At 38.7% G+C, this 25,675-nt stretch overlaps 1 protein-coding gene across 1 annotated transcript; it reads right to left on the minus strand.

Annotated features, from left to right (window-relative positions):
* Positions 1-11,082: 11,082 nt before the first annotated feature.
* LOC120106857 (ent-kaur-16-ene synthase, chloroplastic-like) lies at positions 11,083-23,843 on the minus strand (the record flags this gene model as incomplete). Its single annotated transcript, XM_039119961.1, has 6 exons — positions 11,083-11,681; positions 13,493-13,738; positions 13,816-13,957; positions 14,057-14,280; positions 21,826-21,854; positions 23,810-23,843. Coding segments are annotated over 6 exons (999 nt in total), but the record flags the coding sequence as incomplete, so codon positions are not given.
* Positions 23,844-25,675: the final 1,832 nt, after the last annotated feature.

A 25,675-nucleotide genomic window follows, 5' to 3' on the forward strand; every position in this document is an offset into this window, starting at 1 on the left:
AAATTGACATACTTTACAAATTTTGTTTTTTTTCAAATTTTAGCTTTGGCAAACCAATCACAGAATCTCTTTTAACTGATTTAGATAATGTGTCCATGCTTGCATGATCTAATTTACGATGCCATAACCAACTTGCCTCACTTAGCTTAGTATCATTAGCTATTAAGTAGTGGCTGTTTTTAGCAAGATCATCAAGATCTACTACATAAACATTACCACGTCTTAATTCTTTGAAAATTAAGCTATTGTCAGTTGAGTTGGTTATGATGCACATAGATGGCTTAAATAATACGTCAAAACCTTTATCGCATAATTGACTAATGCTAAGTAAATTGTGTTTGAGACTATCTACAAACCGAACATTATCAATAAAAGTTGAAGGTGTGATTTGTATCTTACCGATACCCATGATGTGACCTTGGCTATTATCTCCAAAAGTCACCGCACCTCCTTTCTTAGGTTCTAGGATGAAGAATTGCTCCTTGTCATCCGTCATGTGTCTTGAGCAGCCACTATCCAAGTACTAACAGTTTCTATTGAGCTTGGCTGCAAGACACTCCTACACAAAGAAATCATACAATCTTAGGTACCCAAGTTTTCTTGGATTCTTCAAGGTTAGTTATGTTGGTTCCTTTTGGAACCCAAACCCTTTTAATTTTTTCTTTAACTTTTGTTTTTCTATGGTCACATATATTAGCTTTATGTCCTACTTTTTCACAACAGAAACAAGTTACATTTTTAGTTTTACTTTTTTTGGCTTTTACAAAAAAAATTTTAAGAAACTTTTGCTTATTCTTAGGCTTATATCCTAAATCGGCTTTATTAAATACAGCTCTTTGACTACTAAGATTCATTTCTAGTTTTTCAGAGCTATAGGTAAATTTCTCAACAATAGGTTTATATTTTTCAAGTTCTTTTGTTAAGTTCAGTTTTTCTATTTTTAGTAAATTTAAATCTTTTGTAAAGTTATCTTTTAGAGTTTGATTGTTGTTTTTAAGTTCTAAAATTTCTTTAGTTAGTCTTTCTTTATCTTTAATTAAGGTGCAGTTTTCTTGAGTTAGCAATTGGTTGCTTATTTTAAGTTCTAAGTTCTTCTTGACAATAGAATCCTTTTCCTTAATCAAGTGGTCATTTTTATGACTGTAGGATTGATTGGTTAGCCTCAAATTTTTGTTTTTAAGATTTATTGATTTATACTCATCCATTAGCTCATTAAAGGCATCATACAATTCTTCAAAGGTAAAGTCTAAATGAGTTTCAGATGTTACCTCATTATCATTTGCCATAAAGCAGAGAATGGCCTTTTTCTCTTGTTCCTCTTCCGATGATGATGATGATTGATCGAAGTCTGTCAAGATGGAGACAAGAGCTTTCTTCTTCTTGTATTTGTTGTCCTTCTTCAGTAAGGGACAGTCGGCTGTGAAATGTTCCGGCTTCTTGCATTCATAGCATCCGATACCCTCACTTTTCCTTTTCTTACCTTTATCCTTGTTGTGGAAGTTTGAGAAAACTCTCTTATGATGAGAGGGCTTCTTCCGGTTGATGAATCTTCTGAACTTTCGCACGAGAAGAGCCTCTTCTTCATCTCCCTCACTGTCTTCTTCTTCACTGCTGCTACTGCAAGATAGATTCTTGTTAGAAGAAGTAGATTTGAGGACAATTACCTTTTTCTTATGAGAGGATTCTTCTTCGCTGTGTTGTTTCATTGTGAGTTCATGCGTCATTAGGGATCCAAGAAGCTCCTCGAGTGGCAGCTTGTTCAAGTCTCTTGCTTCTTGGATTGCCGTGACCTTGGCTTCCCACGACCTTGGTAAAGAGCGAAGAATTTTTCTGACAAGATTATTGTTAGTATAACTTTTGTCAAGGCTTTTTAGGCTATTGACAATATCAATAAATCTAGTGAACATGCAAGAGATGGTCTCATTAGACTCTATTATAAATAGTTCATATTTATGAACTAGCATGTTAATTTTAGTTTCTTTAACTTGATTTGTGCCCTCATAGGTCACTTCAAGTCTATCCCATATCTCTTTTGTAGAGTTGCAAGTAGAGATTCTATAGAATTCATTAGGATCTAAGGCACAATAAAGAATATTCATTGCTTTGGCATTCAGTTGTGCCTTCCTTCTATCATTATCATCCCAATCTTTTTCAAGCTTGGGTATGGCAACGTTATCAACATAGATAGAAGGAATATGTGGTCCATTAATTATGATGTTCCAAATATCGTAATCTTGAGCTTGGATAAATATCCTCATCCTAGCCTTCCAATAAGTATAATTAACTCCATTAAACAATGGAGGCCTATGGGTGGATTGCCCCTCACTAAGGAAAGATCCAAAAGGGATTGTCATCTTAATCTTTAACTATATTTAAGGATTGGAACACCAATCGATATGAAAGCACCTGCTCTGATACCACTTGTTGCCCAAGAAGACAACCCAAGAGGAGGGAGGGTGAATTGGATTTCAGTTAATTATTGACCAATTAAACAACTTAATGAATAATTAATTAAATCTATTGCAGGCAGGTTAACTAGATTACTAGATGTAGTGAATGAAGTGAGTGAAAGAGACAACTGAAAAGTTTATAGTGGTTCGGAGCCAACTTTTGCTCCTACGTCCACTTCCCAAGCAGCACTTGGAAGTTCACTATAATCCCTAGGATTACAGCCGGTTGTTTTATAAGTTCACAACCCAACTTGTTGTTTTCACGAGATCACAACGAACTCGGTCGGTTTCACAGGCTCACCGACTAGAACCATCCGATTGTTTTTTCGAATTCACAATCAAACCCTTACACCGTTGGTTTTAACTTTGGGTCACCAACAAACATACAACCCTTGATTAAATCCCTTGATTGAATCAAGTAAGAAAGAAAGAAACAATTTGGGAAATCACAAGAAAAGCTTCTAAAAAGCAAATATGTGAACAATATAGACAAAGTAAGGTTAGAAGCCCTCAAACAGATTTCGGATGTGGAAGTAAGGGCTTCTCGATTTCTGATTCTCCTCTTGAATGCACTAAAGATTGAATGTCAGTAGTAGACCCTTGAATATGAAGGAAGTACTTCTTGGAAAGAGTTGAATACGCTTCTTCCTTCTTTTGCTTGTATGTTCTCTCAAGAGGCTTTTGGTAGTTGAAAAGGTTTTAATGCACAAGTGGAATAGCTCTCTTTTTGTCTACTACTATTTACTCTAGCTATTTAAGCTGTTTCCTACAGAAAATAGCCGTTAGAGACTGATTTGTAGCCGTTCTGTACAGTTTGCACATCCTGACAATGTATCCGTTGGGGTTAGAGTCGACTCGCTTGATCTGGAGTCGACTCGGCTGTTGCTAGAGTCGACTCATGCTTTACTGAAGACGACTCGTCCACTGTTCAGGATTTGAATTAAAGTGTTGTCCCGTCCTGAAGTCGACTCGGACCAAACCTAGAGTCGACTCGCCAATATTTGGAGATGATTTGGCACTTTTGGAGACGGCTCGTTCTCAGATTTTCAGAAATACATTTATCTGCTTTTCTCTCTTGAGTCGACTCGGGTTCTCTTGGAGTCGACTCGGCTCTCAGAGTCCGAAAAGTCGATTCTCTGTCTGTTGATCTGAACTGCCTCTGAGTCGACTCGCACTATGTTGGAGTCGACTCGGCTGACTTGGGGGTCGACTCTGAAATTCTTGGAGTCGACTCGTTCACAGGATTACTGAGTTTGGTTCTCTGCCTTTCAGTTTGCTTTCCTCTAAGAGTCGACTCGGGCATAATTAAGAGTCGACTCGCCAAATGTTGGAGTCGACTCACATCCTTCTGGAGTCGACTCGGTAAAAGGGTCTAAAATCCATTGCTCTGTCTTTCTATCTATTACTCCTTGAAGTCGACTCGGAACTGTCGGAAGTCGACTCGGCAAGCATCGGAGTCGACTCGAAGCCTTCTGGAGTCGACTCGCTGACAAGGTCTGAAAACCATCTTTTTGTCTTTCTTTCTATTCTCAGACGGAGTCGACCCGTAGAGTATCGGAGTTGACTCGAGCTTACCAGAAACTCTAAACCACTTGGAGTCGACTCGTAATCTTCTGAAGTCGACTCGGGATTCAGACTTTGGTTCATATAAAGTTCAATACTTGTCCAAATTATTTTGAAACAAAGCTTGAGGCACTTAATTTAGAAATACACAAATATTTGCCTGAAACACTAGATTGAATTCATTAGTATTAAATATACTCAAATGCTTTGAGCTCATCAAAATCAAATAGGGGTTTAATCAATCACTCCACACAAAGGTACTTTGTTTCATATGTTGCATTTTACTACCAATTTCTTTTATGCCTGAATGCTTATTCTAATATTGATTGGGCTGGTGATCCTATTAATAGACTATCTACTACAGGTTTTTTTTCTTTCTAGGCAACTCTCCTATCTCTTGGCACAACAACAATCAGAATATCAATTCTAGATCTAGCAATGAGGATAAATACAGGCCGAGCATTAATACTACTGATGAACTTATCTAGCTTAGATGGTTGCTAGAGAATATAGGAGCCACTAATTATGGTGCTGCCGCTCTTTATTGTGGCAATCAAAGTGTCATTCAGATTGGCCCATAATGATATTTTTTATAAGCATACTAGATATGTGGATATTGATTGTCACTTCATTTTCTAACACACTCACCGAGGTATTGTACAACTTCACTCCATTGTACTCAGTGAATAACCGATGTGGGATTAAACACATACCCACATGGTCCTTACAAATACTCAAAAAAGTATAAGATGTAATGCATACTTATAACTTGTTGACTGCAGCTTATTTAATATTCAAGCTCAGATCATCCAGCTTCAGGCCATAATAAACCAATAATATCATGACACCACGTCTTGTTGAAGATCAATAACAATATGTCTACATAAAAGTTCATGTACCTTTTCATTTTAGAATACAGGCAAATAAATCTTTTTATCAATTAACCTCTGAAAACTTGTGACCAACTTTAAGCGGTTCATAAATCACTGCATTCACTGCACTAACCATTTCCTTTGGTGATGTGAATCCATCATTTTTCATATAAAAGAGGTGCAGCGTTCTGCTCGTCTCCAAAATAGGTCCTTGCAAGCTCTTGGAACGACACTTCCCTCATTCTGCAACACTAGTCTCAGCAGTTCTGCTCTGCTAGAGTCAATTATGCTTTGAATCTCCCTAATAGCCTCTTCTTTGGAAGTGGAACCGCGACTATGAACAATACGAAGCGTCACACTATTCAACTTCCCTTCTTTGCCTTCCCTCAGCCAAAATACTCATTAGTTTCAAAACAAATTATCAATCCACAACTATAGGTAGAGCTTCATAGCAAGGAACTTAATGTCCACTAATATGGTAGGCTACAATCACCCCTAAGCAATATATTACATAGAACTAGATAACTACTAAGTGGTTAATATATATATTAAGTCTGAGGTTAGTATAACTCTTAGGAGGAAATCCTACTTTATTCCATTTTACCTGCGCTATTTGGCTTGTCCTTGTTATCAAAAGAGAAAACACCATCAAGCTTGTTAAGACATCTTGCCCTTCAAGGGAGGAGGTATTATTTGGTAATATGAAGCATAAGTGGCAACTATTGGGCAGGACAAACTAACAATTGAGGCTATAAGGAGAAAGGTTTTCTATAAGTAAAAATATAAATAATGTTTCGGAGAATTTTGTTCATTATTATGCTCATCTCCTAACTTTGTCATTATTTCAGCAGTTGCTCAATCACTTCGCCTTCATCAAGGTCAATCCTATACTAAACAGTAAGTACAGATGTTTTTTCAGATATGTTTGTCCATAACATTGAAAGGCATTGAAACAAATGAGTGACATCCACAGGTTCTAAGAATTTACAGATGTAGATGATTAGACAAGATTCGAAAGGCATTAATGTGTGAAAGTGGTATCCAAAACAATTGGTAAATATGTCTTAGGTTAAACGATCTTATTGCTAGAAACAGGCTAGATACATTCAAGGAATTTGGTGATGGAATATTAAGAGCTATATAGTCTAATGAAGAAAGTTCTATATCAAAACAAAGTCCAAATTAAAAAATTAAGCACCATTATATATGCAAAATCCTTTTTAAGGCCTCGCAAGAAGGATGTCAATGAATCTCAGGAAGATGGGTGAACCAAGAATAACCAGTATTAATTTGTATCATTGCACATAAATGTTATGATACTTGGTCCAAAATTTTTAAAGATTTAATTTTGCAAAAAAATACTTCATAAATGAAATTTTTGTTGATATTTGGAGCATACTACTGTTAATGTTTAGAATGAGCACTTTTACAGTGCAGAGTAAAATAAAATGCACATCCAAAATCTGATGCTGTTAATAAAAAAAGAATACATATTTTAAATGATCAAAACTTGTTTATTCATTAATAGAAAACCATCAAATATAATCTTCAACAGGAACCATTTTTTATTTTGCATCTTTGAGCATCTATCCGCAGCAGCATACGTACTGACGTATAGATTAATGATAATGATAAACAGAATAATGCATGGTGTCTGATAGCATACATCTTATTGGTTAATATTTGTATGTGTGCACTCACATGTACACACACACAGACACACGCATGCATGCAGGGGAATTGAGAAAGGAAAACCAAACAATTTTAAATGGAGGTGGTGTGATGAAATGTGAAAATGAAATCTGTGTCAAAGAACTTAAACATGGATGGGAGATAATAGATAAATAGGAAAGATGAATCCAATAAAAAGTACAAGGAAACAGGCTTGAAGGCTTGCTTGTCTCAAGTATTATGTACATGAAAATGCTCTGGTATGCAAGTTAAGATGGCATGCTGAACGAAGCATAACCAGTTTGAATCCCTTGATTTGTCATCTTTGAAGGTTCTGCATGATGTCCATGCAGCAATATCTCTCTGGTAATCAGATCATAATATCTTGTCCAATGAAGTATAAATTGAACGTAGAAGAAAAAAATAAAAAATGTCACCTCAAAACTTTGCATGTCATTAAGGAGACGCCCGATGATACCGACTAGTTTGTTTAGATTATGATATTCTGGATCATCAAGGCATCAACTGAAAGCTCCTGTCCAACAAAAAAGAGTGTCGGGAAAATTTCCTTGTGTTTGTGATTGCTTTGTTGTCTCTTACTTTCATTTCATTCACTGCACATAGCATCTAATTAATCCACTTACAAAAAGTATTAATTAGTTATTCACAAACCTTTTAATTGCAATAATTATTTTAAAACCCAATTCACCCCCCCTCTTGGGTTGTCTATCTGGGCAACATCCTGTTTGAGTATCACTAGCAGGATTGATGACTCTCTCCTGCTGAGGGGTGTTACCAACTTGTTGGGGTGTGCTGTCATTTTGCGGGTTGGGTGCCTTATTAGTAGCTCTACGAGTAGTCTTTCTCGTCCGACGTGGAGGCATCCTGATCTATGTCTATCAGATAGCAGCATACCAATAATAAGCTTACCAGTTCATTACAAGTACATAGAATGGTTGTTACAATAATCATAAACTAACGTCCCAATGTCCCTAGTGTCTACCCATCTACACTCATGTCATGTCAGTTTTTCTTATCTTAGAATTTATCCATTCAGGCTCTGATACCATAAAAGTTGTCACGCCCCTGGCCCGAGATTATGAGCCGGGGGTCGCGCCAACCGCCGCACACCCGTAGAAAACTCTCCCCACGAGCATGCAAGGCATCTTAACCAAACATCTCAGTTATATAAATAAAATAATTCAGCTGAAATAAATGCAATCTTATTCCATTGACTGACACAAATTATATAGTCTCACAGTTCTAAATACGCAGCGGAACAATAAATATAAAACATCAATTTAAATAAAGCCTAATCTAGGATAACTTGTGCTTCAGTCCTTCTAGTCGCTCTCCCATTTTAAATCTCCGATAGGTTAGTTCTCGGAATCTGTAAAACAACAAAAAATTGTATAATGAGCTAGACAGCCCAGTAAGTAATAAACACCTTAACTAGTCAATTCATATAATAACATAAAATATAAATACAAATTACGATGAATCAGCATAATAACATAATCAATTCCTTTTCAAGCACAAATTCATTAAAATTCGTATTTTTCAAATATCTATATACATAATCATAAATCTGATTCGAAACAAATCATATTCATCTCATCAGCCTTTAGCTACGACCACACTTATACCCTGTGGCTAGACCAGAAACAGAACCGCACTTATACCCTGCGGAGTGGGCCAGAATACCGCACTTATACCCTGCGGAGTGGGCCAGAATACCACACTTATATCCTGTGGTGGGGGCAGAATTGCCAATGCATAACCCCCTATTGGCAGTGTCCAGAACATAGCCAGGCTGAGAGTTCTAAATCTGATGCACATCAAAATTCTTTTGGTAACATAATACATGTATCATAATCCGACACAAGAATAGTAAATATAGCAATAATCCGAAAAATATTATTCCAGTTCACATATCCATTTTTCATTCAAATCATCATCTCGTAAAATTCATAAATCAAATATAAATTCATTAACAATTTATTCAATGCAAAAATAATATTATATAAATGAAGAGTCTAGAGAAGACAGTTCGTTACTTACATTGAACGCGATCCAATTAATCTCACAAATCCCTCGCAGAACCTAATATCCAAAAATCATATTTTTCTTTTAAAATTCATCACAATATATATATAAAACTTAAATCTTAACATCCTCCCAGGACCGAACACGCGGAAGTATCCGACATCCCAGGTTTGGGTTTGTATTTGGGTTCATACCCGTAAACCACCCTCTCCCTTTATTTATTTTTTTTATTTCTTTTTTTTTCCTCTTCTTTTCTTTTCTTTTCTTTCTTTTCTTTTCTCCTTTTTTTTCTTTTCTTTTCTTTCCTTCCCTTCCCTTCCCCTTTTTTTTTTCTTTTTCTTTCTCCTCCTCCTCTCCTCCCGACTTCTTCTCCTGTCCCCCCTTTCTTTCTTCTTCTTTCTTCTCCCGTGAAGGGAGGTCGCGAGCTCGGGAGAAGCCAAGTCGAGGCCAGCGGCGCCCGTGACAGCCGACCCTCTCCTTCTTCCCGCGGAGGAGGCATGCGGACGGGAGAAGAAGAAGAGCCCACGACGGTCGGCCTTCTCCTTCTTCCCTCTCTTCTTTCTTTCTTTCTTTCTTGTTTTCAATTGGTATACAAGGACATAAAGGGTAGAAACCCTTACCTCAGCCCTGGCGAAGATCCGGCGGCTCCTTTCCGGTGGCAACGGAGAAAGAGGAAGACCGGTGCCGTGGCTTCTCGGTCTCTCTCTCTGTGTGTGTCTCTCTCTCTCTCGGGCAACACGAAGAAGAATCCCCCCCTTCTCTCTCTTCTTGGTGTGGCGGCTCTCCTCGGTGGCCTCAAGGAGGAGAGGAAGCCCTAAAAACAGGGCTTCCTTCTTCTTTGGGACTGGGCCGGTCAAATGGACCGGGCCCAGTTCCAGGGTCTCACAGGTTTGCTGTAGGTTCAAGACTATCGTAGTAGATGACTGGGAGGTTCTGATACTACGATAAGAAAAGAGAGAGAAGAAGAGAACGTGAAATCGCTATACTATTTGTTTGTTTTACAACAACATATATATTACAATATATAGCTTAATTATATATGTAAATCTCTATAAATAGATGTACATCCAATATTATATTTAAAATTCGGTGCTATCAATCGGTTTGGTTTCACTCGTAGTTCCTGTGATTCGATATTTTTATCTACATAACAGCTAAAGTAGCTTTTGGTAACCCAAATAGGGTTACTAAGATGATCTTAGATTGCTAGTTATCTTTATCTTGGAACAATATGATCTCCAATAATCTAAGATCACTATATTTGACATACTATATTTGATTGATTAAAGATCTCTGGATATCTCTGACCAATTTGTATATTATTCCATGAGAATTCAAGATCACTGACTATATAATACCAAAAGACCGAAAACTATCTGATATTTTTACGCAATATATATGTATCAATCATATAAATTATAAATCATATAAAAACATATTAATTTTTATTATAGCATTAATTTTTTATTTATTCTTATAATATATTATTAATTTAATACCAATATTTATTTTGATTAAAACATAAGGCATATAGAACTAATATATTAAATAATGTCACAATATAAGAAAAAGTACAGTGATATATTTCTATTATAATTTTAAAATATAATTCAATAATAATATGACAAATAATATATTATAATATACCATACATATTAAATACTATATATGTATGACATTATTATTAATATATGTGGATGACAAAATTATAATCGAGGATAATCTCACTAGCATTCATGATCTCGAATAGTGTCTTGGTCAAAAATTTGAAATAAAAGGGTTAAGAGCATTGAATTACTTCTTCGGTTTTGAGGTTATATTTAGCTCTGATAGGTATTATTATCATAGGCCAAATATCCATCTTATCTCATATCTAGAGCTAGATTACTTGTACACCTTTTGAGACTCACGCCAAATTAACACCCACCGACGGAAGTCCTTTTTGGATGCTGCTCGTTATAGATAGTTCGTTGATGTTCTTGTATATCTCACAATTACTTATCCTAATATAGCTTATGCCGTTTATATTATCAGTCAGTCCATGGCAACTTCTAAATCTACTGATTATGCTATTTTTTTTGTACATTTTATGCTATATCAAAGGTACTTTGTTTCATATGTTGCATTTTACTACCAATTTCTTTTATGCCTGAATGCTTATTCTAATATTGATTGTGCTGGTGATCCTACTAATAGACTATCTACTACAGGCTATTTTTTCTTTCTAGGCAACTCTCCTATCTCTTGGTGCAACAACAATCAGAATATCAATTCTAGATCTAGCAATGAGGATAAATACAGGCCTAGCATTAATACTACTGATGAACTTATCTAGCTTAGATGGTTGCTAGAGAATATAGGAGTCACTAATTATGGTGCTGCCGCTCTTTATTGTGGCAATCAAAGTGTCATTCAGATTGCCCATAATGATATTTTTTATAAGCTGATTGTCACTTCATTTTCTAACACACTTACCGAGGTATTGTACAACTTCACTTTATTGTACTCAGTGAATAACCGATGTGGAACTAAACATATGCCCACATGGTCCTTACAAATACTCAAAAAAGTATAAGATGTAATGCATACTTATAACTTGTGGACTGCAGCTTATTTAATATTCAAGCTCAGATCATCCAGCTTCAGGCCATAATAAACCATTCATATCATGACACCACGTCTTGTTGAAGATCAATAACAATATAAAAGTTCATGTACCTTTTCATTTTAGAATACAGGCAAATAAATCTTTTTATCAATTAACCTCTGAAAACTTGTGACCAACTTTAAGCGGTTCATAAATCACTGCATTCACTGCACTAACCATTTCCGTTGGTGATGTGAATCCATCATTTTTCATATAAAAGAGGTGCAGCGTTCTGCTCGTCTTCCAAAATAGGTCCTTGCAAGCTCTTGGAACGACACTTCCCTCATTCTGCAACACTAGTCTCAGCAGTTCTGCTCTGCTAGAGTCAATTATGCTTTGAATCTCCCTAATAGCCTCTTCTTTGGAAGTGGAACCGCGACTATGAACAATAGGAAGCGTCACACTATTCAACTTCCCTTCTTTGCCTTCCCTCTGCCAAAATACTCATTAGTTTCAAAACAAATTATCAATCCATAACTATAGGTAGAGCTTCATAGCAAGGGACTTAATGTGCACTAATATGGTAGGCTACAATCACCCCTAAGCAATATATTACATAGAACTAGATAACTACTAAGTGGTTAATATATTAAGTCTGAGGTTAGTCTAACTCTTAGGAGGAAATCCTACTTTATTCCATTTTACCTGCGCTATTTGGCTTGTCCTTGTTATCAAAAGAAAAAACACCATCAAGCTTGTTAAGACATCTTGCCCTTCAAGGGAGGAGGTATTATTTGGTAATATGAAGCATAAGTGGCAACTATTGGGCAGGACAAACTAACAATTGAGGCTATAAGGAGAAAGGTTTTCTATAAGTAAAAATATAAATAATGTTTCGGAGAATTTTGTTCATTATTATGCTCATCTCCTAACTTTGTCATTATTTCAGCAGTTGCTCAATCACTTCGCCTTCATCAAGGTCAATCCTATACTAAACAGTAAGTACAGATGTTTTTTCAGATATGTTTGTCCATAACATTGAAAGGCATTGAAACAAATGAGTGACATCCACAGGTTCTAAGAATTTACAGATGTAGATGATTAGACAAGATTCGAAAGGCATTAATGTGTGAAAGTGGTATCCAAAACAATTGGTAAATATGTCTTAGGTTAAATGATCTTATTGCTAGAAACAGGCTAGATACATTCTAGGAATTTGGTGATGGAATACTAAGAGCCATATAGTCTAATGAAGAAAGTTCTATATCAAAACAAAGTCCAAATTAAAAAATTAAGCACCGTTATATATAAAAAAATCATTTTTAAGGCCTCGCAAGAAGGATGCCAATGAATCTCAGGAAGATGGGTGAACCAAGAATCATCTATTAATTTGTATCATTGCACATAAATGTTATGATACTTGGTCCAAAATTTTTAAAGATTTAATTTTGCAAAAAAATACTTCATAAATGAAATTATAGTAGATATTTGGAGCATAGTACTGTTAACGTTTAGAATGAGTGCTTTTACAGTACAGAGTAAAATAAAATGCACATCCAAAATCTGATGCTGTTAATAAAAAAAAGAATACATATCTTAAATGATCAAAACTTGTTTATTCATAAATAGAAATCCATCAAATATAATCTTCAATAGGAACCATTTTTTATTTTGCATCTTTGAAATAGCTCCTGAAATAGAAAATCAGACGTATACTGGATAGTACAGGGCATACCCCGCTGAAATAGCTCCTTGAAATAGAAAATCAGAGACATCTATTGGTAAACTGTAAACATGTGCTTCTATGTCCGGAAATCATAATGATAAACAGAATATTGCATGGTGTCTGATAGCATACATCTTATTGGTTAATATTTGTATGTGCGCACTCACATGTACACACACAGAGACACACACATGCATGCAGGGGAATTGAGAAAGGAAAACCAAAGAATTTTAAATGGAGGTGGTGTGATGAAATGAGAAAATGAAATCTGTGTCAAAGAACTAAAACATGGATGGGAGATAATAGATAAATAGGAAGGATGAATCCAATAAAAAGTACAGGGGAAACAGGCTTGAAGGCTTGCTCGTCTCAAGTACATTATGTACATGAAAATGCTCATGTATGCAAGTTAAGAAGACATGCTGAACGAAGCATAAGCAGTTTGAATCCCTAGATTTGTCATATTTGAAGGTTCTGTATGATGTCCCTGCAGCAATATCTCTCTGGTAATCAGATCATAATATCTTGTCCAATAAAGTATATATTGAACGTAGAAGAAAAAAATGAAAAATGTTACCTCAAAACTTTGCATGTCATTAATGAGACGCCCGATGATGCCGACTAGTTTGTTTAGATTATGATACTCTGGACCACCAATGGCATCAACTGAAACCTCCTGTCCAACAAAAAAGAGTGTCGGAAAAATCGTGGGTTCTAAAGCAAATGATATGTACCCATTTGCCATATATTCATCCATTGTGGGCACTGTATTGGTCCTTGCCCACTCTGACTCTTTCATCATTGCTTTCACCAATGTAAGCCACTGTCAATTATAAGGCCAAATGTTACAACACCGCTCATAAACTTATCTAAAAATAGACTTGTGAAATCACATCTCACTGTCTCAACAATATGGTCGGTCACACAACGCTTTTGCAATGCAGATGTTTTGGCTCCGATTTCGTTAATTGTACTGTAGAGAGCCGAATATAAAATGTGGACTCGTTCAGAGCAAAATTGTTTTTCATGATTTCTATCCCACCTGTTAGAGATTTGTGGAAAAGAGCTGGATGATATATATAACTAATAACTTTGAGCAACCACTAGGGTAACACCAATTGAAAAAGAAAATAAGTCATACTTCTCAACCAATGATATAAAATTTACTAGTTCTTCTCTAGATCCTCCATTGTCAAAAAAGTCATCGATGGCGACGGTTAGCATGGTATTTTTGGCCCAAGACATGCGAGCATCAAAACTTTCAGGGGAGAATATCATAGCAGCAGCTGTGAAATAGCAATATATCTGTTTCTGCCGAGCAAATTCTAGCTGATCCAATCTCTTTTCTTTCACCCAACTGTTCAATTAAAATTATCAACATACATTGAACTAAGAAAAGGAATAGGCTTATGTTTCACTTAAAAGTGAGGAAAGAATTGTTAGATATATGTCCTAGAAGCCAATATGGCTGTCATATTATTAATTCTGGAACATAATTTTGTACTTGACTATTTATTATTGAATAAATAAAAAGCATCTTTTTCATTCATATTGTTTATGTGTCTATGAATCGTCCAAAAAATTAATAAGATGATGATACATATTCTTAAGAGTTAAGAATTTTGAGCCATGTATCATTGGTGGTTAATTTCTGAATGCTCCTGATCGATGGACCATCACGAGGATGGTGATCGATCTGATGAGATCAGTGCAGACATCACTTTCCTTATGGATGGACGAGACTCGAGTCTGCAGTGTAGGGACACTGAAGTGATAGTGCAGGTGCTTGTTAGAGAACAAGGGTACTGAGTGTGACCAACACAAGAAGTCACTTGGATATCTATCCACTCGTCAGTGACTTGCTTGATGTTGCAGTAGTGTGACTGGCCCTTTGACCTGCGATGCTTCGGCTGCTCACAGTGAGGTTATTGTAGTTTGACTGCACAAATACATGGTCTCTAGCCATATGGGTCCATGCAGTGTAGATTGGCTGCAATAGGTTCACTGTAGGAGTAGGGTATGCATCTATAAGGAATCTATCGACCTTGATAGATAAGGAGAGATCCTATGTGATTTATAAAACTGAGTTCGTAAGACCTCGGCCGGGGCAGATTGCACAGTGGAGAAAGAGTTCTCTGCTCTCGAACTTAAGTCGAATAAATTTTGACATATGACAGACGAAGGGGTTTGACGAGTTATCTATGACCTCCGTCCTGTAGGGATCCACGATAGAAGGACTGTATCACATGATAACTGTACCTAGAGGTTCATCATTCTATTCTGCTGGGTAGCCACTACATGCTGCTAGGTATCACTGGTGGATGGTGGGACTCATAGGAATTATCTCGATGATCGATTATCCCTAATGAGTAGAGTTGGAATCGTTCCGACCCATTGAAAGGAGTTTTCAATGATATTGTGATAGAGATGACAATATATCTCACTACCAGTCAGAATAGAACCTATGGGGTCACACACACTAGAGGCATTGATCGATCCGATGGTTGAATCGTGATTAGGAATCACAAGTAATCAATTCGATTGATAATAAGCTGAAGAAGAAACAAAGGGAATTAATTAATTGGACTTAAAACAAGAGTCCTACTTGGAGTAGGATTCCTAGAGTTCTAATTGGATTAGGACTAGGATTCCTACTTGGACTGGGATTCCTACTTGGACTGAAAATCTTATTTGGAGTAGGACTAGAATTTCTACTTGGAGTAGGACTCCTATAATCCTAATTAGATTAGGAGTTTTGAATTGAATTTGGAGTCCTACTTAAAGTAGGATTCCCAGAGTCCTAATCGGATTAGGACTTCGAATTCAAATCAGAGTCCTAATTGGATTAGGACTAGAATTAAACAAGTCCTAATTGGATTAGGATTTCTTGAGTCCTAATTAATTATTAATCTAATGAATCAACATGACTCCTAATTGGGTTAGGATTGAAGAGTTCAATTGAGTCATGGTTCATTCAAGTTCTAATTGGATTAGGACTAGTATAGATTGAACCCAATTGATTCATGATTTGGTTAAGGCCTAATTGGATTAGGACTAAGCCATAAGAAGGACACCTAATCCTCCTTAGAGGAGGATTAGGGCATCACAAGAAGGAGGGGATCACGCCCCTCCTCCTTATCTCCTTTGGTGCGGCATGAAGAGAGGGGCCGGCGCCCCTCTTAAGGAACTAATCAAGAGCTCCTAAATGTTAGGAGCTCTACATGTCTTTAAAAAGGGAGGTGGGCGACAGCTAGGGCAAGCAATTGAAGCCCTCTCCTCCCTTGTGCCGTGGCCCTCTTCCTCCCCTTTGACTTCAGCCGCAAGCAAGGAGGAAAGCCAAAGGTGGTTGGCGGCTCCTCCTCCCTCCTCCCTTCCTTCTTCCAACGCAGGAAAAGAAAAGGCTGAAATCAGGCTTTGGTTCTTCATCAAGTCTTCATCCTTCTTCTTCCTCCTCTCAAGCACAATCACGGGTTGATTAAAAAGAAGAACATCAGCCATCAAAGTTGTCTCTGCAAGGAAGCTAGCACCCCGGGGAGACAAAGAAGCTTAGATCGATTTTCTGCTTCGTGTAGATACCCGTAGAGACCGGACACTTGAACGGCTTCAAGCGAACCTTCATCCAAAAACCACGATCATCAATTTGCGGTGATCATCTACCCGCACAAGGTGAAGATCTGATCTTCTAATGTTTTAAAAAGTTTTTAATCCTTATCTATCTACGAACGATTTTTGAACAACGTTCATGCGATGAACGGTTGATCCCGCACATGCCTTTTCCGCTGCATCTGAAAATTTTTTGAATTTTCTGTTGCATGGGCGGGTTCCTAACAGTGGTATCAGAGCCTAGGCATCGTAGATTAAGGTAAGGATTAATTATTAATAGGCTTATTAGATCTGAAATTTAAATAGTTTATGCATGCTGAAAATTTTCTGCATGCAGATTTTTTCTAGGGTGCTGATTTTTGCATGCTGATTTTTATATGATAAAAAGATGATTCTAATTGCATTGTTAATGGGATTACAAAGTTTAGAATCATGATTAGCATGATCAGCAACCTATGTCATGAGATAATCAGTTAGATTTGAGATCTGAAAATTATAATTGATGCATGTGGTGATGATCATAGGATTCAAACCCTTTTGGCATCAAATGTAATGACCTGCGATGTGATCTGTAATGTCATGTAATTTTTCAGATGCTTGCATGCATCTTATATGATATTTTGAGAGGTCTGCGTGTCTCCTAAAAGAGGATGTAATTTATTATTATTTTTATTTTACATCTGGTTGTATTTCTGTGATGTGATGTACGTCAACGATCAAGTTGAAGACAAGGCATGAGATGAACGGCGATCTAAGCGGTTGATAGCGATTGGATCAAGAGTTGATCAAGAATCGAATCAAGGAGGCTTGGAACCAATTCAAGAGTTGAAGACCAATTGATCGATTGACGTGCATGTGCTTGTAATATGACCTAATTAGAATCCATGATCAGCAACTATTTAAAGTTTAACTTTATTTGATGCTGCGATTATAACTGCCTGTGATGTGCCGTTTGCATGTTATGTGAATGAGAGCGGTGTAGATAGGTTTACATGTGATGTAACAAACCCAAATGAGACCTAAACTAAAACCTCCTCAATCAAGTCGAGAGTGAACCAACATGAGCAAGTCATATTAGATTAATTGATCTAATTGGTGTCTAGGAAAGCATGAAAGGTGGTTACTTAATTAGGACCTTACTCTCTGAGTAAGGGGAGCCTTCCACCTGCTTACCTGGCCAATTGTTCGATTACCTCTTATGAAGAGCTCAAGGTTGCAAACACTCGTTAACCAATATTAAGTCAATAGGTCTTCCACCGTAGTAGAGCTGCTAAGGTCTTTCTGATGTTGATTTGTCTCGGCTGGATATAGTGGGCAAGTTGCATCGGAGGGCTGGACCTCTCTATAGACATGAGATGTTGTAGGGTAAAGGTGGGGTTGGGCACCAATAACTGTTAGGTGAGGATCCAATGACGACTTTATTTCTACGGTTATACGGTGGGTCCGGCTTAACTAAGAAATGGAACCAATAACTGTTAGGTGAAGTCTTCATGGCTTAGAGACCAAGTTGCACTGCAACATGCTTGAGAAGCATTGTACAAGAGTAGTACACTCATCCATCTATGTATCACCAATAACTGTTAGGTGATGTGCCATGTAAATTGGTGAGACCGCAGTACCCACTAGAAACTCTAGTCGCGTAAGATTTCCATTTTCTTACCAGGGGAGTGTAAGGGATTCGAGAAAATAGTGGGAGGCACATTTGTTCTAAAAGATCCTAGAACAAATTAAAGATCAAGTACAAAGTCTAACTAGAATCTTTACTCTCTGCAGATTACAATGTCAGCTTCAAATCCTTTGACCCATATTCTTGAGACCAACTGACTGACCGGAACCAATTACAAGGACTGGCTTAGAAACCTCAAAATTATTTTGAATTGTGAGAAACTAGGCTACATACTCGAAAATGATATTCCTAGACTACCAGCACGTCCTATTGATGATCAGCGTGTGACGCATCAAAAGTGGATGGATGATGACATCAGAGTCAAGTGCTATATCATGGCATCCATGTCCAACGAACTCCAATGTCAGCATGAGAACAAGAAGACTGCTAGGGAGATGTTGGCACACCTACAAGAGTTGTACGGTGAACAGAGTCGCACAGCTCGTTTGAAGTGTCCAAGAGGCTCTTCAAAGCAAAGATGCGTGAGGGGCAGTCTGTCCATGATCACGGTCTGACCATGATCAAGGATCTAGAGGAGCTTGAGAAGCTCGAAATGAACATGCACAAGGAATTGCAAGTGGATTTGATCCTACAGTCACTTCTTGATTCATTTGGACAGTTTATAGTAAACTACCACATGAATAAGATTGAATGCACTAAGACTGAACTGATTAATATGTTGGTAACTCCTGAGGGAGCCTTGAAAGGTTCAAAGGGCACTATCCTTGCTGCTGAGCTGACTTCTGGTTCCAAGAAAAAGTCTACTTGGAAGAAAAAGAAGCCTGCAAAGAAGCAGAAGAAAGACAAGAAGCCAAATAAGGAAGTTCAAAAGAAAAAGGCTAATGACAAAGGAAAGTGTTTCCACTGCAATGTTGACGGCCACTGAAAAAGAAACTGTCCTTCATATCTCGAGAGCCTGAAGAACAAGAAGGTAGACACACCTTCAGAAGGTATAGACTTGCTCGTAATTGAAACTAATCTAACGATTTCTTCTACTTCCAGTTGGGTTATAGATTCTGGTTCTAGTGCTCACTTGTGCACTACTATGCAGGGTCTAAAGGAAAGTAGAAGGCTGGCAGAAGGTGCAATAACCCTTCGGATTGGCAATGGAGCAAAAGTTGCTGCTGTGGCTGTGGGCACTTTTTCTCTGCGACTACCGTCTGGTTTTAGTTTATTACTTAGAGACTGTTATTATGTACCTACTGTTAGCAGAAATTTGATTTCTATTTCGTGTCTAGCACAGGATGGTCATATTTTTACTTTTGACAAAGATTGTTGTTCTATTTATTTCAAAAATAAAATAGTTGCACGTGGTTTCATGATTTACAGTCTCTATCATTTGCATATGGATGAATTTGCAAATATTTCTGAGCAAGAAGTGAGTGCCAAAGGATCCAAGAGATCCAAGGATGAGACGAACCAGAAGTATTTGTGGCACCTTAGGCTTGGCCATATTGGAAAAGACAGAATGAACAAAATGGAGAAAGATGGGCTTATCGGCTCATTGACTTCCGAGTCATATCCAGTTTGTGAGTCCTGCCGTCAAGGAAAAATGGCTAGATTACCCTTTGTAGGACATGGGAAGAGGACCACTGAAATACTTACCCTAGTACATACAGATGTATGTGGCCCATTCGATGTGCTAGCCAGGGGACGTTATTCATACTTCATTACCTTTACTGATGATTATTCACGATATGGGTATGTGTATCTTATGAGATACAAGTCTGAATTTTTTGAAATGTTCAAAGAGTTCAAGAATGAAGTAGAAAAACAAACTGAAAAACCTCTTAAGGCTCTTCGATCAGATCGAGGAGGAGAATACCTTAGTGGGGAATTCCGCGACTATCTCAAGAAAAACGGCATAGTCTCATAGTGGACACCTTCAGGTACACCTCAACTCAACGGGGTGTCAGAGAGGAGGAATCGGACTCTATTGGATATGGTCAGGTCCATGATGAGCTTCACTGATTTACCTATGTTTCTTTGGGGAGATGCCTTACTCACAGCGATTTATTTATTGAATAGAGTTCCCTCTAAATCCATTCCTACCACACTGTATGAGATATGGCATGGTAAGAAACCAAGTCTTGGTCATCTTAAGATTTGGGGATGTCCGGCCCACGTCAAGCGACTGCAGGCAGACAAGTTAAAGGCTAGGACCATAAATGCTCGTTTTATCGGATATCCTAAAGAGTCATTAGGATATAATTTTTACGTCTCAGAGGATCACAATGTGTTTATGAGCCGACATGCCATCTTCTTGGAAAAAACAGTTTATCCTTGATAGGGGCAGTGGGAGAAAAATTGAGCTTGAAGAGAAAGTTTCTGAAAAGCAACGAGTTATGGATCCTATAGAACCCATTCATACAGAGCCAGTACACATTGTCCCTCCTCCACCTCGTAGATCTAGTAGGATCTCCCATCCTCCTAATAGATACTTAGGTATGCTTGAAGAGGATACTGAGGAAATGTTTCTCATGGGAGATAGGGAACAAATACAAGATCCCAAAACCTACAACGAGGCGATATCAGATATTGATTCTGAGAAATGGCTGGAAGCTATGAAGTCAGAGTTAGACTCCATGCATTCCAACCAAGTCTGGACCTTAGTGGATCCACCAGAAGGTATCGTACCTATTGGATGTAAATGGATCTACAAAAGAAAAATAGGTTCGGATGGAAAGGTAGAGACTTTTAAGGCAAGGCTGGTGGCGAAAGGGTATAGTCAACGCGAAGGCATTGACTATCAGGAGACCTTTTCACCTGTAGTCATGCTAAAATCCATCCGTACGCTGCTTGCCATTGCAGCATTTCATGATTATGAAATTTGGCAGATGGATGTGAAAACTGCTTTTCTGAATGGATATCTTGATGAAGATATCTATATGGAGCAGCCTTTGGGGTTCACTTTCAGTGATGGAGATCACAAGATCTGCAAGCTGCAAAGGTCCATTTATGGACTAAAGCAAGCATCTCGGAGTTGGAACACTCGTTTCAATGATGCAATCAAAATATTTGATTTCATCAAAAACGAAGAGGAACCGTGTGTTTACAAAAAGGTTAGTGGGAGCGCTATCGTTTTTCTCGTACTGTACGTGGATGATATTCTCCTGATTGGGAATGATATTTCCATGCTAACCTCGGTCAAGGTCTGGTTGTCAAAGGAGTTCTCCATGAAAGACCTTGGGGAAGCATCCTATATTTTGGGGATTAAGGTCTATAGAGATAGATCTAAAAGGATGCTTGACCTATCACAGAAGATCTACATAGAGGAGGTGCTGAAGAGGTTCAGCATGGAAAACTCCAAGAGGGGTCTCTTGCCCCTTAGGCATAGAATTCATCTCTCAAAGAAGATGTGCCCCAACACATCTGAAGAGATTCAATGCATGAGCAAGATTCCATATGCTTCGGCAATAGGAAGCCTCATGTATGCCATGCTGTGTACACGACCTGATATAGCACTTGCAGTGAGTGTCACTAGCAGATATCAGTCAAATCCAGGCGAGGAGCACTGGACTGCTGTGAAGAACATTCTTAAGTACTTGAGAAGAACTAAAGATTTGTTCTTGATCTTTAGAGGAGCATCAGAATTAAAGGTAGAAAGATACACGGATTCAGACTTCATGACAGATGTCGATGATAGAAAGTCTACGTCCGGATATGTGTTCTTGTGCAATAGTGATACGGTGAATTGGAAGAGTTCTAAACAACCGATCATTGCTGACTCTACTATGGAAGCTGAATATATCACCGCCTCTGAAGCTGCTAAGGAAGGCTTCTGGTTCAAGAAATTCATTGCAGAATTGGATGTAATGACATCAGATGCCATAACACTCTACTACGATAATAATGGCGCCATAGCTCTTGCTAAGAAACCAAGGTCTCATCAGAAGTCGAAGCACATAGAGCGGCGCTATCACCTCATACGCGACTACGTTGAAAAGAAATATGTAGAGGTGCAGAGAGTAGACTCCGCGGATAACGTGATAGACCCGTTCACTAAGCAGCTAAGTCAACAAAAGGCTGAAGCCCATCTTGAGAAGATGGGGCCTAGATACATGACTGATTGGCTTTAGTGTAAGTGGAAGATTGTTAGATATATGCCCTAGAAGCCAATTTGGGACATAATTTTATACTTGACTATTTATTATTGAATAAATAAAAGGTATCTTTTTCATTCATATTGTTTATGTGTCTATGAATCGTCCAAGAAATTAATAAGATGATGATACATATTCATAAGAGTTAAGAATTTTGAGCCATGTATCATTGGTGATTAATTTCTGAATGCTCCTGATCGATGGACCATCACGAGGACGGTGATCGATCCGATGAGATCAGTGCAGACATCACTTTCCTTATGGATGGACGAGATTCGAGTCCACAGTGTAGGGACACTGAAGTGATAGTGCAGGTGCTTGTTAGAGAACAAGGAGCGTGACCAACACAAGAAGTCACTTGGATGTCTATCCACTCGTCAGTGACTTGCTTGATGTTGCAGTAGTGTGACTGGTCCTTTGACCTGCGATGCTTCGGCTACTCACAGTGAGGTTATTGTAGTTTGACTGCACAAATACATGGTCTCTAGCCATATGGGTCCATGCAGTGTAGATTGGCTGCAGTAGGTACACTATTTGAGTAGGGTATGCATCTATAAGGAATCTATTGATCTTGATAGATAAGGAGAGATCCTATGTGATTTATAAGACTGAGTTCGTAAGACCTCGGCCGGGGTAGATTGCACAGTGGAGAAAAAGTTCTCCGCTCTCGAACTTAAGTCGAATAAATTTGACATATGACAGACGAAGGGGTTTGACGAGTTATCCATGACCTCCGTCCTGTAGGGATCCACGATAAAAGGACTGTATCACATGATAAGTACACCTAGAGGTTCATCATTCTATTCTGCTGGATAGCCACTACATGCTGCTAGGTATCACTGGTGGATGGTGGGACTCATAGGGATTATCTCGATGATCGATTATCCCTAATGACTAGAGTTGGAATCGTTCCGACCCATTGAAAGGAGTTTTCAATGATATTGTGATAGAGATCACAATATATCTCACTACCAGTCAGAATAGAACCTATGGGGTCACACAAACTAGAGGCATTGACCAATCTGATGGTTGAATCGTGATTAGGAATCAGAAGTAATCAATTCGATTGATAATAAGCTGAAGAAGGAACAAAGGGAATTAATTAATTGGACTTAAAACAAGAGTTCTACTTGGAGTAGGATTTCTAGAGTCCTAATTGGATTAGAACTAGGATTCCTACTTGGACTGGGATTCCTACTTAGACTGGAAATCCTATTTGGAGTAGAACAAGGATTCCTACTTGGAGTAGGACTCCTATAATCCTAATTAGATTAGGAGTTTTGAATTGAATTTGGAGTCCTACATGAAGTAGGATTCCCAGAGTCCTAATCGAATTTGGACTTCGAATTCAAATCAGAGTCCTAATTGGATTAGGACTAGAATTAAACAAGTCCTAATTGGATTAGGATTTCTTGAGTCCTAATTAATTATTAATCTAATGAATCAACATGACTCCTAATTGGGTTAGGATTGAAGAGTTCAATTGAGTCATGGTTCATTCAAGTTCTAATTGGATTAGGACTAGTATAGATTGAACCCAATTGATTCATGATTTGGTTAAGGCCTAATTGGATTAGGACTAAGCCATAAGAAGGACACCTAATCCTCCTTAGAGGAGGATTAGGGCATCACAAGAAGGAGAGGATCACGCCCCTCCTCCTTATCTCCTTTGGTGCGGCATGAAGAGAGGGGCCGGCGCCCCTCTTAGGGAACTAATCAAGAGCTCCTAAATGTTAGGAGCTCTACATGTCTTTAAAAAGGGAGGTGGGCGGCAGCTAGGGCAAGCAATTGAAGCCCTCTCCTCCCTTGTGCCGTGGCCCTCTTCCTCCCCTTTGACTTCAGCCGCAAGCAAGGAGGAAAGCCAAAGGTGGTTGGCGGCTCCTCCTCCCTCCTCCCTTCCTTCTTCCAACGCAGGAAAAGAAAAGGCTGAAATCAGGCTTTGGTTCTTCATCAAGTCTTCATCCTTCTTCCTCCTCCTAAGCACAATCTGTTGGCGACGCCCTACACCGGAACCCACTCACACCGGTACAACCACCAACGTCGGACAAGCAAAGAGAGAAGCAAACGGATAAGCACTCTCTCGCTCCCTCGACACCGGACTCAAGGATCACCGCTTCGCTTCCGCTACGAAGGGCAAAAGATTACCCCGTGGTTTCAATAGGGTAAAACACTTGAGCACCACAGCGGATTATCAAACCAAAGGAAGAAGAAATAGGAAGAAAATAGCAAAGCAAACACAAAGATGTAACGAGGTTCGGCTACAAGTAGCCTACGTCCTCTACCGCTCCAAATCTCAATTAGGATGAACAGATTACAGAGATAGCACACACCCGAACGATCACACGCGATCGCTCTACAAGAGATTCACACAGAATTCCCCTTGCACAAGAAGTAGGATCCCAATCCTCTTCTTCTCTAGAACCCTAGCTGCACAAAACAAGAGTCTCTCTCAAAATATCCTTGAATATCTCTACTCCTAGGGCTCTCATGAGTCCTATATATAGTCTCAAGACCTTCAGATGATCATAGCCGTCGAAATGCTACCAAAAAACACGAAAAGAAAATCGTCCGTACGATTTTCGCGAGCCCGAGTCGACTCGGCTGTGGTTCGAGTCGACTCTGGCACGTCTGGACAAAACTGGCACGATCTAGGGTCGACTCGACTGTAGCTCGAGTCGACTCGACGATGCTTCGAGTCGACTCGACTGTAGCTCGAGTTGACTCTGACAGTCCAGACAGAAACATGGTTTTCTCGGTCTTCTGGTCTTTCTCCTCCCAGGTCGACTCGACTGTTTCCGAGTCGACTCGACTGTTCCCGAGTCGACTCGACTGTAGCTCGAGTCGACTCCGACAGTCCGCCAGACAGAATTATGCAGAATTGATTCTCCTTCAATTCTCTTCATCACCAATGGTCTCCACATACCCCAACAATTTCCCACTTGGAGACCTTGGGTATATCCTCTTGTTACTTGGCTCTCCTCTGTGCTCCCACTGAAACTGAATCATCCTAGTGAGATAGGTACGATGCCTCCTCAACATCTTCAAGCATGAAGACCAGCAGAAGATGAACAACTCCTCAGCTTCTCCACCGTGACGACCTTCGTCAACATATCTGCAGGATTCTGACTTGTATGAATCTTCTCCAACTTGACGAGTCCCTGCTCGAGCAATGACCTCACGAAGTGGTACCATATGTCAATATGCTTCGTCCTTGAATGGAAAGCTGAATTCTTTGCCAGATGAATTGCACTTTGACTATCTGAATATAACATGCAATCCTTCTGCTCCTTCCCAACCTCCTTCATCAAGCCCTGAAGCCATATTAGTTCCTTGCACGCCTCTGTGGCTGCCACATACTCCGCCTCTGTAGTCGACAATTGCAACAACT

This window comes from Phoenix dactylifera, unplaced genomic scaffold (assembly GCF_009389715.1).
Source record: "Phoenix dactylifera cultivar Barhee BC4 unplaced genomic scaffold, palm_55x_up_171113_PBpolish2nd_filt_p 000666F, whole genome shotgun sequence".
NCBI lineage: Eukaryota > Viridiplantae > Streptophyta > Magnoliopsida > Arecales > Arecaceae > Phoenix > Phoenix dactylifera.